Source organism: Astatotilapia calliptera, chromosome 5 (genome assembly GCF_964374335.1).
Source record: "Astatotilapia calliptera chromosome 5, fAstCal68.1, whole genome shotgun sequence".
Lineage (NCBI taxonomy): Eukaryota > Metazoa > Chordata > Actinopteri > Cichliformes > Cichlidae > Astatotilapia > Astatotilapia calliptera.
Window position 1 is genome coordinate 29,517,236 of NC_137426.1, and position 17,337 is coordinate 29,534,572.

A 17,337-nucleotide genomic window follows, 5' to 3' on the forward strand; every position below is an offset into this window, starting at 1 on the left:
GGCCAAATAAGTTTAAAAAAAAAAAACATCCTGCTCTGTTCTAAAATCCTTCATTATTTGCAACTATGCACAAAATTGTTCAGACCTAAGAGATAAAAATGAATCGTTTGGAAATTTTAGGGAAAATGTACAGTAATCTGAAAAATGACTCTTAAACTGTTACGGGTTTGTGTTTTGCTGTGCCAAGAATCTGCATTTCTGCTTCTGCTGTTTGGATTTAGAGCAAATGTAAACGTTTCTGATGCATTAATATACACAAAAAGCAGCTTCCAGGTCTCTACAACACAGTTTTATCCTTTGATTTTGTAAGGTGACACAAATAGCTACACTAGTGACTATATTTTTTTCCTAACTGATTTTTTTTTTGTAGACAACAATGTGTGTGAGGATTCACCAGATGGTGGCCAGGAAGAGTGAACAGTACATGGCTGAACTCTCTCGACACAATTATGTCACACCTAAAAGCTACCTAGAACTGTTCAAAATCTTCTCAGATCTCATTAGACGCAAAAAACAAGAGCTGTCTGGTTCTCGACAACGCATGAATACTGGTCTGGAGAAGGCAAGGCATTGTATAATAACAAGAAAATTCATGGTTCACGGTTTAAATTCATGCATTTAATGAGAAGTCTTAGTTGAATGTCTGTTATATGATGGTCCTGTAGCTTCTTAGCACTGCTGAAGGTGTGAGTAAAATGCAAGAGGAGCTGGAGACCATGAGACCTCTTTTGGAGGAGGCTGCTAAGGACACTAAAGTTACCATGGAGACCATTAAAGTAAGAAAACATTAATGTAGTTTTCTTGACCACAATACAGTCAGAGTTAGAGCAACCAAATCTGGGACCAGTTTCTTTTGTTCAGCATTGTATGAGGTGTGTATGCTTTGTATGTGTATGTTGAGTGTAATTCTTACTCTACATTACTAGAAAGACACAGTGGTTGCAGAGGAGACCCGTAGGTCAGTGCAAGAAGAGGAGGCAAAAGCTTCAGAGAAGGCCCGTGTTGCAGGAGCCATTGCAGCAGATGCTCAGAGAGACTTAGACGAAGCTCTGCCAGCCTTGGATGCCGCCCTGGCCAGCCTCAAGTCACTCAACAAGAATGATGTCACTGAGGTCAGGGATTTTGATAATGACTGGCTAAGATATTTCTCACATATCAGATATGTGCAGATGTACAGTATCAGTAACTTTTTAGTTGTTTTTTGTTTGGGGGGTTTATATAGGTGCGAGCCATGCAGCGACCTCCTCAAGGTGTAAAGCTGGTTATTGAAGCAGTGTGCATTATGAAAGGCATCAAACCCAAAAAGGTACCCGGGGAGAAACCTGGCACCAAGGTTGATGACTACTGGGAGCCTGGGAAGGGTCTGCTCCAGGACCCTGGAAAGTTTCTGGAAAGTCTCTTCAAATATGATAAGGTGTAGTATGTATTGACGAGAACGTTATTGTTGACTTTCCCAGATTTGAGTTTATGCTTCAAGTTTCAGTGTTTGATGTTTGCAGTGTATTAAAAGCAGCTTTTTCTGCCTCCTATACTGCAGGATAACATCCCAGAGAATGTGATCAGCTTAATCCAGCCATATATAGATAATGAGGAATTTCAGCCAGCTTCCATTGCCAAGATTTCCAAAGCTTGCACTTCCATTTGCCAGTGGGTGCGAGCCATGCATGCATATAACTTTGTGGCGAAGGCTGTGGAACCTAAAAGGGTAAAACTGTGTTAATTATTTATGTGTGACATACAATTGATATAGTAATATGTCTTTCAGATAACAGAGTCATCAAAACAGTAAATGTGTAAATTTGCGTGCAGATAGCTCTCCAGGCAGCCCAAGAGGACTTAGCAGAAACCCAGCGAAATCTGGATAAAGCCAAAGAGAAACTGGCAGGAGTTGAAGCTGGGATTGCCACTTTGCAGGCCAAGTACCAGGACTGCCTAGCTAAGAAGGACGAGCTGGACAATAAGTATCAACTATGTGAGGCTCGCCTCGTCCGAGCAGACAAGGTCAGACAACTGGGAGTAAAAATTACAGTTACAACCCACATGGCCAAATCAAGCAGTTAGAAACAACACATTAATTTATATAGTAATGCAATTGTTTCAGTCTATATACTAAAACTGTTTGGAACATATACATAAATATGAAAAAATAAAACAACAGAAAGCAGAAAGGTTTACGATACCAGTTACTATGTGTCCTTAAATGTTAGTCTGTTTTTATATTTCCCAGCTTATTGGTGGATTGGCAGATGAAAAAGTGCGTTGGAAGGAGACAGTACAACATTTGGATTACATGATCAGTAACGTAGCCGGTGACATGCTTCTGTCTGCAGGATATATTGCATACTTGGGACCCTTCACTGTAAGTTTATCATAATAAAATGTTGCACTGTATCTGTCTATATTCCTCATTTTAGCATGTCTCCATCTGGTCCTCTCCCACAATACAATATACTGTATATGCAGTTATCAATGAAGCATAATTTGTGTGTTGATTATTTTTGTTTTTGTTTTTTTTGTTTGTTTGGGGGGTTTTGGGGGGGGGGGGGGGGGGGCAGGGAGAGTACCGAGCAGCCATGGCTAAAGAATTGCTGAAAGGTTTCAAAGAGCTGGGTGTTCCACACACTGATGTACCCAACCTGGTCAGCACTCTGGGAGATCCAGTGAACATCCGCACCTGGCAGGTTGGAGGCAATTTATTCATAGGAGTGCCTTATTTTGTTTTTTCACCCTTTCTGGGTTAATTTGACTTTTTATTGTGTTAATGTTATTTTTTATTTCTATGTGCCTGTAGATAGCAGGTTTGCCCAAGGACAACCTTTCTGTGGAAAATGGTGTGATTTCTCAGTACTCTCTGCGCTGGGCCCTCTTCATTGATCCTCAGGGACAAGCAAACACATGGATTAAAAACATGGTGAGGTCAAACTGTGCTGATTATGTCAAAACTTGAGAGAAGAAAAAGAGCAGTATTTGGATATACACTGCCCAAAAAAGATAAAGGAACACTTTAACATACATTTAACTATACAGATATTTGCTTGGGATTGTGTTAGGAATTACAGGATGCCACATTGTTTGATGGAAATGAAAATGATTGACCTACAGAAGGCTGAAAAGATGAGAAGGGGAAGATGTCAGTGGCCTCTACCTGTAAAATTATTGCTGTTTTTGCCTCATTGACCCTCCAGTGTACCTGTTGTTAGTGTCATTAACACCAAAGCAGCTGAAACTGAAACTGACCCCAACCGCTACTTAACTGACCACATCAATATCCCATAAGTTTAACTATCTTGATGCTATAGTCTGATTAAAAAGTGTTCCTTTAATTTATTTTTTTAATGTGATATGTAATTATATGATCAAGTGTCAGTATCATAAAGTTTCTAGTGCACATAATTAATATGTTAACAACAACATCACAGGTACCTGCAGTGATGTGTAACAAACTCTGGACATATTATTAACACATACATGCTTAAATAGATTTTTGATTTACTGCTTACTCATAAATGTTTCCTGTGGTCACCCAGGAAAAGGACAGTGGGTTGGAGGTTGTGAAACTCAGTGACCGGGACTTCCTGCGCAGGCTTGAGAATGCAATCCGCTTCGGTAAACCCTGCCTCTTAGAGAATGTGGGGGAAGAACTAGATCCTGCTCTAGAACCTGTCCTGTTACAACAGGTAATTACTCACACACCTGCTGCAAACAAATGGTTCTTTTTATTTCAGTGTTATTCACCTTTCTAACACACCACTATGTTTATCTCACACCTATTAAGACTTTTAAGCAGCAAGGCCATACTTTACTGAAACTGGGCGATTCACTCATCGACTACCACGAGTCTTTCAAGATGTACCTCACAACCAAGCTGCCCAACCCACACTACTCTCCAGAGTTTTCTGCCAAAGTCACACTCATAAACTTCACCCTGTCACCCAGGTAACACACATTTTAATTTTAGTATCTGCTGTGATTATAATTTATTTAGTCCATAACTGAAAAGATTGGCAGGATGTTAAAATGTAATTGCTTGGACATTGTCCTGAATCCTGCAAACCTGTTTCTGTTAGTGATACTTACTCATACGGTCTGAATTTGTGGGACTGTGCATTCTATTTATATTCAGTGGTCTACAAGACCAGTTGTTGGGGATGGTGGTGGCTAAAGAGCAGCAAGACTTGGAGGTTGCAAAGAACCAGCTAATCACCAGCAATGCCAAGATGAAGCAGGAACTGAAAGAAATTGAGGATGAGATACTGTTCCGACTCAGCTCCACAGAAGGCAATCCTGTGGACAATGAGGAGCTCATCCGAGTGTTGGAGGCTTCGAAGATCAAAGCTGGAGAGATCAAGGTCAGGCAGTGGAAAAGTTTTGTGTCCAATATTGTATATCGGGGAAGTGTTTAAATAATTTTCTTTACACCCTTGTTCATAAAATGTTGGTGATGCATCATTAAACTTTTAAGCCACATTTGCTCTGTTTTCGATGTTGGGGTTTCTGGCAGGCTAAAGTGAAGGCAGCAGAAAAGACAGAGCAGAACATTGATGCTGCCCGTCTGGAGTATGTCCCTGTGGCTGTGCGTGCACAGATCCTCTTCTTCTGCGTGTCAGATCTGTCCAATGTTGACCCAATGTACCAGTACTCTCTGGAGTGGTTCCTGGGAATCTTTTTGTCTGGTATTGCCAACTCTAGAAGTGCAGGTAGTCAGCAAGATTATACACTGAACTACATGTGTGAAGATAACAAAATCACAAGAACCAGATGTGAACAATGTTATGGTAGCACCTTTTTTCTTGACATGTTTCACACAGACACAGTGGAGGAGAGAATCTGGAACATCAATGAATATTTCACCTTCAGCCTCTATGGTAATATATGTCGCAGCTTGTTTGAGAAACACAAACTGATGTTTGCCTTTCTCCTGTGCGCTCGCATCATGATGAACGACAAAAAGATTGACATGGTGAGTAACGGCAAGAAGGGGATCTGTCATCTTCTTTAAGCAGCCTAAATACACGTGATGAAGCTGCATCGCCTCCTTTTGACAGGTCGAGTGGCGCTACCTGTTGTCTGGAGCAATGCCTGTCCAACAGCTGGCCAACCCAGCAGTAAGCTGGCTGTCAGAACGTGCCTGGCAGGACATTTTAGGCCTCAGCACTCTGAAAAATTTTTCTAACCTGGCGCAAAGCTTCCCTGAACATCTGGAGGGCTTCAAGAAAATTTTTGACAGTAGCCAGCCTCACAGGCATGTAAAGCCAAACACCGTGCTAACACATTCACACTTTGCACCTTCATTTGTACGTTGCAGAAGCTGTGAGTGTCTAACAAGCTGTGCTTATGTCTGTATATTTGCCTAAAGGGAGCCCCTCCCAGGAGCGTGGGATGTCATCCTGGACTCTTTCCAGAAGCTGTTGGTCCTGCGCTGTCTGAGGGCTGACTGCCTCATTCAAGGCCTGCAGGACTTTGTTGCTGCTGAGTTAGGACAGCGCTTCATAGAGCCTCAGGTAAAGTACTTCTCCCGTCTTAAAATGCATAGTAAATCTCAGTTGTGTGCAGTAACATGACACTATGACACAGTATGTGATAACATCAATTATGGCTTATTTCTCTTTCCATCTTTCTGCAGACATCAGACCTGTCTGTCGTCTTCGCAGAGTCATCTTCCTCCACTCCCCTGATCTTTGTTCTGTCCCCTGGCACCGACCCTGCTGCTGACCTCTACAAATTTGCTGATGTCATGCAATTCTCCAAGAAAATGAGCGCCATCTCTCTTGGCCAAGGCCAGGTCAGTTTTAGAAGGGGGGCCTGGGAATTCTCACTCTCTCTCACACACACACTCTGACTCACAGGAATCTGCTGTAAATCACATTTTCACTGAACCAGGCCAGTGTCATTTGTCTTGGTGAGAATGAGAATGAGAGCACCGCTGTGCTAATTGTTTTCACTATTTATGACCATTCCAGGACAATGTACTCTAGGGGCCATAAATGAGCTTAAGAAGCTTGAATGATAAATGCAGACTCAGTGTCCAAAAACCTTAAACCGTGCTGGCAACATTCTTCTAGCAGCACACTTTAGACGTTCAATAGACATTAGCATCACATTACTTGCAATTACGTGATCTTGGCTCGTGTCAGGCTTTTTGTATCCCCCTTCTCAATTTCTGTCTTTCAACTGAGTATCCAAAACCTTTCAGCTGTAGGCAGATGCACTGAGGCCCACAGTCAAAATATTATTTATGAGACCAGCTTCTCCAATAATGATTAAACCTATCAGAAATGCTGTCATTTGTGTGATTCAGGGCCCCTGGGCTGAGAGTATGATGCACGATGCCATGGAAAGAGGTCACTGGGTTTTTTTCCAGAACTGTCATCTGGCACCCAGCTGGATGCCTACCCTGGAGAGACTTATTGAAAACATCAACCCACTAAAGGTGACAACAAGAGGACACAAATATAAACCAGAAGCAAAACAGATCCTCAGTGTGTATATGCTAGACTAGCCAAGGACACAGAGCTTTTTCATCCTTTATATTCCAAGGGAAAAATCTGTCTCTTTTCCTGTACAGGTGCACGAGAACTTCCGCCTGTGGCTCACAAGTCTTCCCAGCAATAAGTTCCCGGTGTCTGTTCTGCAGAATGGTTCCAAGATGACCATTGAACCTCCAAGAGGCATCAAGGCCAACCTACAGAAAACCTACATGAGGCTCACTAATGATTTTCTCTCCTCTTCCACCAAGGTCTGTCTCAAGTACTTCTAGTGTCTCTGATTGGTTTCCCATATTTAGCTCCTGCTGCTTTGGTTTGACAACATATAGTAAAGTCTTCTCAAACCAGTGTGTAGATTTGCTATGAATGGTTCCTCTACTCTTCTTTCTTGTCTAGACAGCAGACTTTAAGTCTTTGCTGCTGTCTCTCTGCCTGTTCCATGGAATTGCTTTGGAGAGACGAAAGTTTGGCCCTTTGGGCTTCAACATTCCCTATGAGTTCACTGATGGCGACCTGAACATTTGTATCAGCCAGCTCAAAATGTTCCTGGATGAGTACCAGGACATCCCATACAAGGTGGAGGCAACACTTCTGTCTCTGTTTCATTACCTATTTGAAGATGATGTTTCAAATTGCTCCTACTTATACATACTGTTTCTTACAGTTATAAGAATGTTTCTTACAGATAGTTGATGTATAAGCTATAAGCAGAAACACAGGCCATCTAAAGACGCCTGTGTTCTGGTTTTTGGTAGAAATTATGTGTGTGCATCTGCCTGTGCTGAGCATGTTCATTTGTCTGTCTCCCATTGCTGTCCTCCACCTGTCCAGGTTCTAAAATACACTGCAGGAGAGATTAATTATGGTGGCCGTGTGACAGATGACTGGGACAGACGATGTCTGCTCAGTGTGGTGGAGGACTTCTATTGTCCTGCTGTCCTCAGTAGTGATCACGTCTACTGTGCATCTGGAGTCTACCGGCAAATAGACACAAAACTGGATATCAAGGTTAGATAAACTCAGAACTCTCTGTTTACTATACATAATTTTGAGTTTATAACAGGCTATTGATTGTGAGCCAAGCAAAGTATAAAAGGCAAGTGTGTGCCTTATCAAACTTAAATAGGGGCATACAGTATGTTTGTTTTAAAAAACAGAAAAGAGTCATGCTATATGCATTTTTTGGAAGTAAGGCTAAGTTAGCCAAGCCTGGGGGGAAACATCAGTCATGTAAAACACCATGAGTCACACAGCCATCAAATACAAATCAGTCATAGAGAACAAAAGTTTCCACAGCTCAGAGAAGTTAAACTATCACATGAATTACTGTGCTGCAATGCCACAGTGTGTTTCCCTTTGTGTGAGTTTGTTCTTTAACAAGTTCACAACAATAGAAACTGTTTTCTCTCTTCTTGCTGCCATTCTCAAACAAGGAAATATAACAAGAGAGGCGGTGAGTATTTGCCTGCAGTAACACAGATTGCAGAAAAGCCTGAAAGCTTGTGATTTAAGCTTAGACTAGAAATGCAGTCCAATCAAGACATTTTGTTAAAAATGCTGTAAAATGTTAACTCTGATCATGTCAAACACTGACTGCTTGACTGACTCGCTGTCATGGCAATTGTGACCCTAGGGTTATTTGGCATACATTCGTGGTTTGCCCATCAATGACACACCTGAGATCTTTGGTCTCCATGACAACGCTAACATCAGCTTTGCTCAAAATGAGGCCTTTGGCTTGTTAGAAGCTGTGGTTCGTCTCCAGCCCCGAGCTACATCTGCTGAGGGCAAAACTCTTGAGGAGGTACCGATACAGATTCATTTGTCTTTAGATGTCTTTATTATTACTACTAGCATCATGTTATTGATTGCTTAATAATTCAATTTAGCACTAATTGTTATTGATTGCTTTGTAATTAAATAGAGTTTGAGAGGTGCGGGGCATGTGATGTGTTGTCTATGATCTGTTTTTCTTTCTTCGCTACAGATAGTGGAGGAGATAGTGGCAGGCATCGTTGAAAAGATCCCTCCTCCTTTTGACATTGAAGAAGTGATGGGAAAATACCCGGTGCTCTACGAGGAGTCCATGAACACTGTGCTCATCCAGGAGGTCATCAGGTAACATTAGGCTGTACTATTAGTCAGAAATTTGTCCAGAGTGAGTCTGGAGGCTGAAGGTCCCAGAATCCGACTTAGCATCTCCCGAGTCATTCGTATTGATCAGCAAACTTTTTTTTTTTTTTTGTATATATAGAGAGTAGAAATATTTTGTCCATTAAGTGAAGGTTTTTTGTTATCACGAAGAAATTTGAGGAGGAATGAAACATACGGGGTCATTTCATCATTCCTCTGCAAGGTGAATGCTTATCTGTTTTTGTGGAACTATGCACAAAAAGAAATTTTTGCACATTAATCAACCTGATCTGGGAGTGTCTCATTACCTCACACATATTAGTAGATTTCTGGTAAGTCATGCCCTGAAAATTGCGTTTTACTCAAACTGTGGGCATGTGGTTATTAGTGCTTTAGTAACTTGTAATTGTGTTTGTTTGTTTTTTATCTTTCAGATATAACAAGCTGCTGGAGGTCATCTCTCTGAGTCTCAGAGATATTGTGAAGGCTTTGAAAGGTTCAGTGGTGATGTCATCCGCGCTCGAGCTTATGGCCCGCAGCTTATTCAACAATGCGGTGCCTGATATGTGGAAAGCCAAGGCAAGGCACACACAGCTGTTACTTTACATGTGACTCACTTTGTAGCAGGGGCTGCACATGTGAATGTATTCTCTTTTTTTCTCTCTGTTGTTATCCTTTTTTTTCTTCAAATTTTTGTATCACTAGATTGTGCACACTTGTGACTTGAATATTTGAAGTGCCATTTCACTGGGCAGAAAATCAAATAAAGATATTTCTGTTCTCCTCCTAAAATGTAATAATGTGCTTTCTGAGAATGCACAGTTTGACTCCGCTGTTCTCGTTCTTCAGGCCTACCCGTCTCTGAAGCCTCTGGCCTCCTGGGTGTCAGACCTGCTTCAGAGGATCAATTTCCTACAGAGATGGATCTCTAACGGCATTCCACCTGCGTTCTGGATTAGCGGCTTCTTTTTCCCGCAGGCTTTTCTCACCGGAACCCTCCAGAATTATGCCCGTCGCTTCGGCACCTCAATTGACACGATTGGATTTGACTTTGAGGTCAGACTGTAGGCTGCCTCACTAGCAGCAATGTTTTAAAGAACAGTCTTACAGATGTAGAACATTGCTTCATATCTGTATGTATATAAAGTGCTACATTCATAATGACTTTACCCCCCACCCCAACCCTAACCCAGGTTTTCACTGGTCTTGACCTACTTTTTTGTGATGATTTATCCTTCAGGTATTAGTGAAGTCAGTGTCAGAGATAACAGAAACACCAGACACAGGCTGCTACATTCATGGTCTATTCCTGGAGGGGGCTCGCTGGGATAACAAGGCAGGTCAGCTCGCAGAGTCCAGACCCAAGGAGCTCTACACCCAAATGGCCGTCATCTGGCTGATCCCCAAACCCAACCGAAAGCCTCCAGCCTCAGGGATCTATGTATGCCCTATCTACAAGACACTCACACGAGCTGGTCAGTATATAGAGGAGTGATATAGATTAGTATAGAGATTATAAGAAATAATATAGATTAATTTGAGTTTTTTGTAAATTTGTGAGGAAAAAACAAAAGAAAAGTCCATGTTTGTGAAACTCTGGCTCAGGTTATGATCTGTAGTCAGTAGGTGTGCCGTCATAGGTTTGTGCGTATCCCTGTTTGCTGGTTTTATTACTCACCCAAAATAGACTCCAGTGAGGGTCTAATTTCATGAAGCATCTGAAAGTGCAGCTCAGTTTTTTCCACTCGCAATGCCAACGTCTTGGCACCTTAGGCTGCTCACAAATCCTTCCTTCAGTGTAGCAATGAAAAAACAGAAATGGTTTAAAACACTTTTGTCTTTAAGTCACTGAAGTGCTCTGTGTGCTTTTGCAGGGACTCTGTCCACCACCGGCCACTCTACGAACTATGTGGTGTCATTGGAGTTGCCAACACATCACACCCAGAGGCACTGGGTCAAACGGGGTGTTGCACTCATCTGTGCACTGGACTATTGAACGAGAAATTAGTTATTATTAGTTATTGCTGTTAGTTATTGGTTATCTACTTTAATCTATCTAATAAACTGTTCACAAGCAATATCCTCTGTGTTTATTTACCATCACTAAAATCACTTGGTAATTGGATCCTTTTTTGTGTGTATTTTCTGCACAGCCAAATATACAACCGTTATTACCACTGACTAGTTTCACCTCCCCGCAGCGCTCATTTGATGCTTGAATATCCGTCCTGCTCCTTTAAGGCGGCCGCGTAGGTCAGTTGAGAAATATGACTTGACTGAAGGAGGGTGGCGCTTAAACTACTGTGACAGCGACTGGCCATGTGAATGCAGCTGAAGGAGTTATCAGCGGGAAACCGAGATCAACAGATAATCGTCACCACTGCCTCTTTTTTTTTTTTTTTACCCCCAAACACGTCTGACTGGAATTTTCTTAAATGGTTCATTTGCGCTCAAATTCTTTTTTAGATTTTCTCTCACGGGCCACCCCGGATCGCTAAAGTTCAGAGAGCTACATTTAAAGAATAGAATTATAGTGTAGTTTCCCCAAATGGACTCTGACTTGTAAGCCTGTGTGAAGATAGAGTGGAGTCACTGTGGTAGAGTCCGCACGGGACAGGCGGATGCGTTAGAGGTCTCAGCTTTACGCATTTACCGGAGGAGGGCTGGACTCATCGCGTTAATCCGGAGAGTTGCTCACAGTTTGTCCCTCTGTGCACCGCTGTTGACAGCAAGCCGGTGTAAAACATGCTGCAAAATGGAAACGGAAAGCAAAAAGCTCCGCAACCGCCAAATACTGGTGGGACAGAGTCAGACTCCACGGATGGCAACCCGAAACTGCAGCAAGAGCAGCCGGCAGTTCTCCCAGCCGCCGACAAGAAGGACGCAGAGTCCACACACTTCCCCATGCCCACTTACCCTAAACTGGAGATAAAGCGAAACGCGGTGACGGACGATTATAAAGTCTCCAATCAGGTTCTGGGCTTGGGGATCAACGGCAAAGTCCTCGAGTGCTTTAACAAGAAAACTGGAGAGAAGTGCGCGCTAAAGGTATCGAAGTCTCATGAGTATATCATAAATTGTCCCCGGCTCTCCTGTTGACACTCTCACAGTATAACTGCAGACTTTATAGCTTTTAAGCGATAACTCTAGATCATCCCAGCTGAAAGAACACCTGTTTCTGATACAAGTTTATCTCTCACTTTGTTTGGATGTAATAACATAGATGTCGACTTTCCAGACTGGTCAATCCATTTGGAAAAACAGGCGTCAGTCCATTATGTTGGATTATGGTGGTGTGTCTAGGTATTTATTTATATCACTTGCTGCTCCTCTAAATTTGATCCTAATCTAATGCAAGTATGGTTTAAATACCTAACTGTGTGGAAACACACATAAGGGTCCATAAGCTATCCTAAAGTGTTTGTTTGCACTGTGGGTTTAAAATATAAGAGTGGAAACTTGTGTAGACAAGAATCAAGAAAAACTTCTTCTCCAGGAGTTTGAGAAACAGGAGGCAACATCTAAAGTGCTGAAAGAAAGGTTGGAAGAAAAACAAGCTGAAATAGAAGAAGTGGAGAAAAAATGCAACAAGCTGCAGAAGCAAAACACCGAAACAATCGAGGAGCTGAAAATCCTCATCCTCGAGAAAAAGGTGCTCGTGGAAAAGCAGCTGAAGAAACAGAAAAAACGCTTCTGCTTCTTCTGGAGGAGGAACACTCCTTCTTTCAGTACTGCCAATGTCGCCTCTTCCTCTCCCACCTCTGTTCCAGCTTAATCCCCCCCCCCCCCTTAACTACTAACACCTCTCCCATCTCCCTCCCCTCTTTTCACAATCACCCCCCAACCAGTCCCGACAGTTGACTGCCCCCTCTAGAGCCTGGTTCTGTCATAGGTTTCTTCCTTTAAAGGGAGTTTTTCCTATCCACTGTCGCCTAGTGCTTGCTCAGAGGGGATTGTTGGGGTTTTCTCTCCTCTCTCCCTTTACTTTCCATCCCACCCACCCCCACCTTTTCTTTTTTCTTAATAATTGAACAATAAAAACAATTGGTCACTAATTAAATGTGTCAAATCAATGTCTTTATTCAAGAATACAAGAAATGGGTAATAGCTGCATGTGTGTTTGTGTGTGTGCATAATATGCATACTTTACGTGTTGGATCCAAATCCCACAAGGAATTAAATAAAACAAGAAGACAAACAAAAACAAATATTTCTCTCCCTTCCCAGGTCAGGAATCAGGATGAGGAAGAAATGAGGTCAGATCAGTGCAGGTTTTTGCACTACTGACATAAAGTTTCTGCTGATTAAAAAAAGTATGTCGATATTTCTGAAATACATTTGCAAACAAATAACTTTGACAACTTGTGTTTTTTCATAAAAGAAAAAAGAAAAATCAGAGAGCAGAGCTGGTAAAACAGCTTAGCTCCGCAGGTTACAGGAGATCAGATGCCAAATACTTTTCATGACAGTCTTCGTTATTGCATAAATCTCCCCTTTTATCATTGATCAGTAAATCACTGCATATACATTCATCTAACCGTTATAATTTCATGAGTAAAGATTCTCAGATGACTGAATGGCGGTTTTAGTAAATGTTGAACTTTATTGTGATTTCTATTTTTAGAATCAATTGCACACATTTTGATTTCGTTTTGCAAGTTGCTGATTTCACACAGATCCACTGCCCAAACGTGCCTTTGAGTTTTTCATCATTTAACAAGAATAGGCTCAGGCAATCATTGTGTAATTAGGCTTTGGGAAGGTCTGGGGACAGGTATGATGGTGGTGGTTTTAAAGCACTGTGGCACAACAGCTTTACTCAGGGAGATGTTAAAGATGCCCGCTAGGACATCAGTCAGCTGGTCAGCACGGGCTCCGAGCACGCGTCCAGGTATATTGTCTGGTCCAGCAGCTTTGTGTGGGTTGACTTTAGTGAGAGTCCTTCTCACACTGGCCGTGGACAGGGACAGCACTTGGTTGTCTGGCAAGCGGGTGGCCCTCTATAGTCCGTCTTGCGTCCCATTTAAGCAAGTGCGTGTTCACACTGCCCCTGGATGTCCTGGCCTCTGAGGTTAAGGTGTACGGCTCCTGGTTGTCAACTGACCAATTTATCATGGCAAAGCCTGTGGTGGACAAAAGATAAGAGGCTGATTATAAAAATGATCCATGCACGCCTTATGACCTACAGCATGTACAGTTAACACAGCTAAATGGCTGTGAAATTGTAAAATTACTTTTGAAATAAAGCTATTCAAAGTCAATTAACTGTGACTATAATAATAGCAATGTTAGCCAGCAAACAAAGCGTTAGCACTAATTAAAATAAGCTGCTAGGTGATGTTACTGTTTCAAGTTCTCTCATTGTTTGACATGTAGGGCAGATATTTTGGTGACACTGAGATCAGCCAGACACTAAACAGCAGTGTAATATCAACGCTAGATTAGATGTTTTCTAATCCGATAAAATGACATTATTCCTGTTTATAGAAGATGTTTGTCGTCTGTTTGTTTGACTGACAGGAACAGGAAATAGTGGTTGGAAATTACTGTTGGTGTTACATGAGGGTAAAGAAGGGCTTTAAGCACCTGGGTAAAAACTGGACCCATGATGAAACACTACAACAAGTACAACATATTCTTCAGTTTTAATATGTGACCATACTGTGCAGACTGCTGATGAGTTACACGGTTACATTTCATTAATCATTGTTAAACTAAAGTGGTAAGCAGTTACTTTATCCTTTCACTTAAAATTTCCAGGAAAAACACTACCTTGGCTACTTTTGTGCTTACATTTGATCTATGCTGGGTCACTACTTTTGCACTATAATGCTGCTGCTGACACCTTGGTTCACACTGACAACTAGAAAAAAGCTGATAGGAAAAGAAGGATGGAAAATGCCTGGAATTTAGTTACACTTGCAAATACTGCTGCCTCCAAACTGCAAGCATCAATAAAATGTTACAGTATTGTTTTCTATATCTGTGCATATATCCTTATTGGTAGTTTTCTCGAAATAGAAGCTCTTCATTTAAAAAAAAAAAACCTCTGATAACATTGCTGAAGCTAGCGCCCACCCCTACTGCGCATACTGCAAATATAAAACTGATATATACTTACATCATGGAGCAGTTGATGTCTGGTTTTCGACAAATACAGTAAAGAGGTGCGTTCTCCCCCTCCATACCAGTGTTCTCAGGCACTGCTACATGGTCAGTGTCAGACACTTCACTGTCCTACAACATACCACATAGGACCACATTAGAAATGACATGTATGTAGACATGCTAATTATACCTGGCTAAATGGATGCAGTAACAAAATGTTACTAACTACTCTAGTTATTAGTTTCCAGATGTGTGCAGTTGCTCCAGTCTTACTGACAGTATACTGTTTCAAACACCAGTGCCAACATTTTATTTTTTAAATCTTAGTATGATTCTGCACCAAGACTTGTGGCCTGTTGCTCGGTAACTTATTGTCTGACTACATTAACTACAGTTCATAAACATCATTCATTTTCTCCTACTTATTTTATTCAGGTTGTATTTCAGCTGTCATAGGGCAAAAGTACACCCTGGACAGGTCGCCAGTCTGTTGGAGGGTTATTAGAGAGACTCAGACAACCACTCACACCAACAGCCAACTAACCTAACCCCGCGCATGTCTTTGGAGTTCAACACCAGTCTGGCCGAATCACAGATAAGCAGGGTGTCTGTGCTGCAGAGCACAGCTGTGTCAGAGACTCTCGACATCAATGTAGCGTTAAGGATGCGGAGCGATGGGTGCACTAACACAATGTAAATATTAAAGTTCTCGCCATTGTCAATATGCTGTTGCGCTCTTGTTCGTATTATTGCAACCATATCTCGAGTCTAGCTTACCCTAAAAGTTTGGAGAGAATTGGTCTGTTAATAAACGCAATCGATTGTTTGGGACTGCTCTAGCCATCACGTCGCATAAACAACTCTACTTCCGGTGGGAAAACTAATTAAGGGTAAAGTCGCACTAATAACACCTACCACTCACGTTCATAAGCATACACTATGATCACTTCCACGCAGTAACGTTGTAATAAATATAATCCCCGGTAAAGTCAATTAGCGAACACTACTGGCATGTAATGCCAATGGCGACCATTTCACAAACTGTAGAAAATGCTCAAAATGTTGTCGGCACCAAAAGTGAAGGGCTGACAGTTGTGTTTATATACGAACCGTAAGCGCTAATGTTGGTTAGCATCAGCTAAAGCGAGGAAGTTTGACACTTGCAGAGGCAGTGAACGCAGAGAGAGCTTAAAAACGCATTGTGGGGTTTTTTTTGTTTTTTGTTTAGTCTTTGCTTCGTTGCGTTGATTTGGGATTTTTTTTTTTTTTTTTTTTTTTTGCATTAAGACGTTGCACACTAGTGATGGGCAGATGAAGCCCCATGAAGCACTGAAGCTTTTCATCCAATTGGTTCACCCCAACGCGAAGCTTCATGAAGCTTCATTTGCTCTAGCAGGACACCTACTGGACGTAAAAATAATAGCTGGCATGAATTTGAAGAGTGTGGCATTTTGCACACAGCCTGTAAATGTCAACAACAAAAGGAGTGTGTAAAACATGTATATTGTAGTGATGGCAGTATACTGTGTATATTTATGCTGGCAGTATGGAAAATGATTATTTGCGGCAAAGTTCGAACCGCTTCATGAACCAGTCACGTGGTACAGCCGGGCAGCGAGGCTTCGGACGTCATCATTTTCAGCTCCTCCCATAAATGAAGCAAGCCTCGATACGCGCTTCGCGGAAACGCCCCCTCCATTACTCGACACACGCTCCGAAGCCTCGATACAGAACGTCCCATCACTATTGCACACAAAATTACAGATATAACGGTGACTTAGCTGCTCGTTGGATAAACCCATGGACCTTAGAAAAGATCAACACTACTCGGATGTAAGCACCCGTGTATAACACAATAGGCAAAATTACGCTTGCTAACCTTTCCACATCACAGGCTTCACATTAAATAAACATTTTTTCAAATACTCACCATGATCTGAGACCGTTTAAATATTTTGTTGCTCTGAAAATATGGCAGTATGAAGCTAAACCTTTAGCTTGACGGCTAAAGCAATGCTAAGATTTACACGGAAACGATCAGCGGACATCGTTAAAGTACTATTGGTCTACATTCTTCTTCTATGGTAGCAGCCTGGGCAGAGTAACAGCCAACTTTAAACTGCGCCATCTGTTGGCACCAATTACAGTAGAAAACATTATTGCGACAACACGTTTTTTGGGGAAAATAACAGAGATTGAAACTTTACTGATAATTTGTCCAAGTTGAAAAATGCCCTCCTCCAAAAATATCACGTGACAACCTCATTGCCTTACAGAATTATGACGTCACACACGTAGAATCTTACCACCATTCTTTCCTTTGATCCAAAAACCTATAAATAGGGGTGAAGAGCAACGACTTTTAGTCCGTTTCTCGCAGCCTTGATGTGTGCAGCATTGAACCGTTCGCCAGAAAAGCCTTTTGAAATATTTGGATCCTTTGCAGTTGTAACTGTATCCAGACCAAACATGTCTCAAAAAAATCCAAAGGGACAAGAAGTTGACCCATACGCTCTTCCCTGGGATGAGCCACTAGACTCTTCCCTTTCCTCTCTTCCCTGGTGTGACCAAGTGGAACTAGAGGAAAAGCGTTTGGAAGAACTGGAGGATG

General features: G+C 41.9%; 2 protein-coding genes across 2 annotated transcripts in view; one reads left to right on the forward strand and one right to left on the reverse strand.

The window, feature by feature from the left end:
• The window catches only part of dnah1 (dynein, axonemal, heavy chain 1), a 29,495-nt gene extending 18,799 nt beyond the window's left edge, over positions 1-10,696 (forward strand). Inside the window, exons 52-78 of the mRNA XM_080301403.1 lie at positions 371-562; positions 666-776; positions 927-1,112; positions 1,223-1,414; positions 1,538-1,705; positions 1,810-2,001; positions 2,228-2,359; positions 2,556-2,681; positions 2,792-2,911; positions 3,528-3,677; positions 3,776-3,936; positions 4,124-4,349; positions 4,502-4,697; positions 4,809-4,960; positions 5,046-5,246; positions 5,361-5,501; positions 5,624-5,782; positions 6,299-6,430; positions 6,566-6,736; positions 6,882-7,061; positions 7,317-7,493; positions 8,119-8,289; positions 8,473-8,603; positions 9,053-9,197; positions 9,468-9,674; positions 9,859-10,093; positions 10,493-10,696. Of these exons, the coding sequence (XP_080157529.1) occupies positions 371-562; positions 666-776; positions 927-1,112; positions 1,223-1,414; positions 1,538-1,705; positions 1,810-2,001; positions 2,228-2,359; positions 2,556-2,681; positions 2,792-2,911; positions 3,528-3,677; positions 3,776-3,936; positions 4,124-4,349; positions 4,502-4,697; positions 4,809-4,960; positions 5,046-5,246; positions 5,361-5,501; positions 5,624-5,782; positions 6,299-6,430; positions 6,566-6,736; positions 6,882-7,061; positions 7,317-7,493; positions 8,119-8,289; positions 8,473-8,603; positions 9,053-9,197; positions 9,468-9,674; positions 9,859-10,093; positions 10,493-10,614 (4,476 nt within the window). The 3' untranslated portion in view covers positions 10,615-10,696. The remainder of the gene's footprint in view (positions 1-370; positions 563-665; positions 777-926; positions 1,113-1,222; positions 1,415-1,537; positions 1,706-1,809; positions 2,002-2,227; positions 2,360-2,555; positions 2,682-2,791; positions 2,912-3,527; positions 3,678-3,775; positions 3,937-4,123; positions 4,350-4,501; positions 4,698-4,808; positions 4,961-5,045; positions 5,247-5,360; positions 5,502-5,623; positions 5,783-6,298; positions 6,431-6,565; positions 6,737-6,881; positions 7,062-7,316; positions 7,494-8,118; positions 8,290-8,472; positions 8,604-9,052; positions 9,198-9,467; positions 9,675-9,858; positions 10,094-10,492) is intronic.
• Positions 1-16,469, reverse strand: part of LOC145428749 (uncharacterized) — a 217,496-nt gene extending 201,027 nt beyond the window's left edge. The window contains exon 1 of the mRNA XM_080301401.1: positions 16,025-16,469. The gene's annotated coding sequence lies outside the window, so the exon portion shown is untranslated. The remainder of the gene's footprint in view (positions 1-16,024) is intronic.
• Between the last annotated feature and the right edge of the window lie 868 nt (positions 16,470-17,337).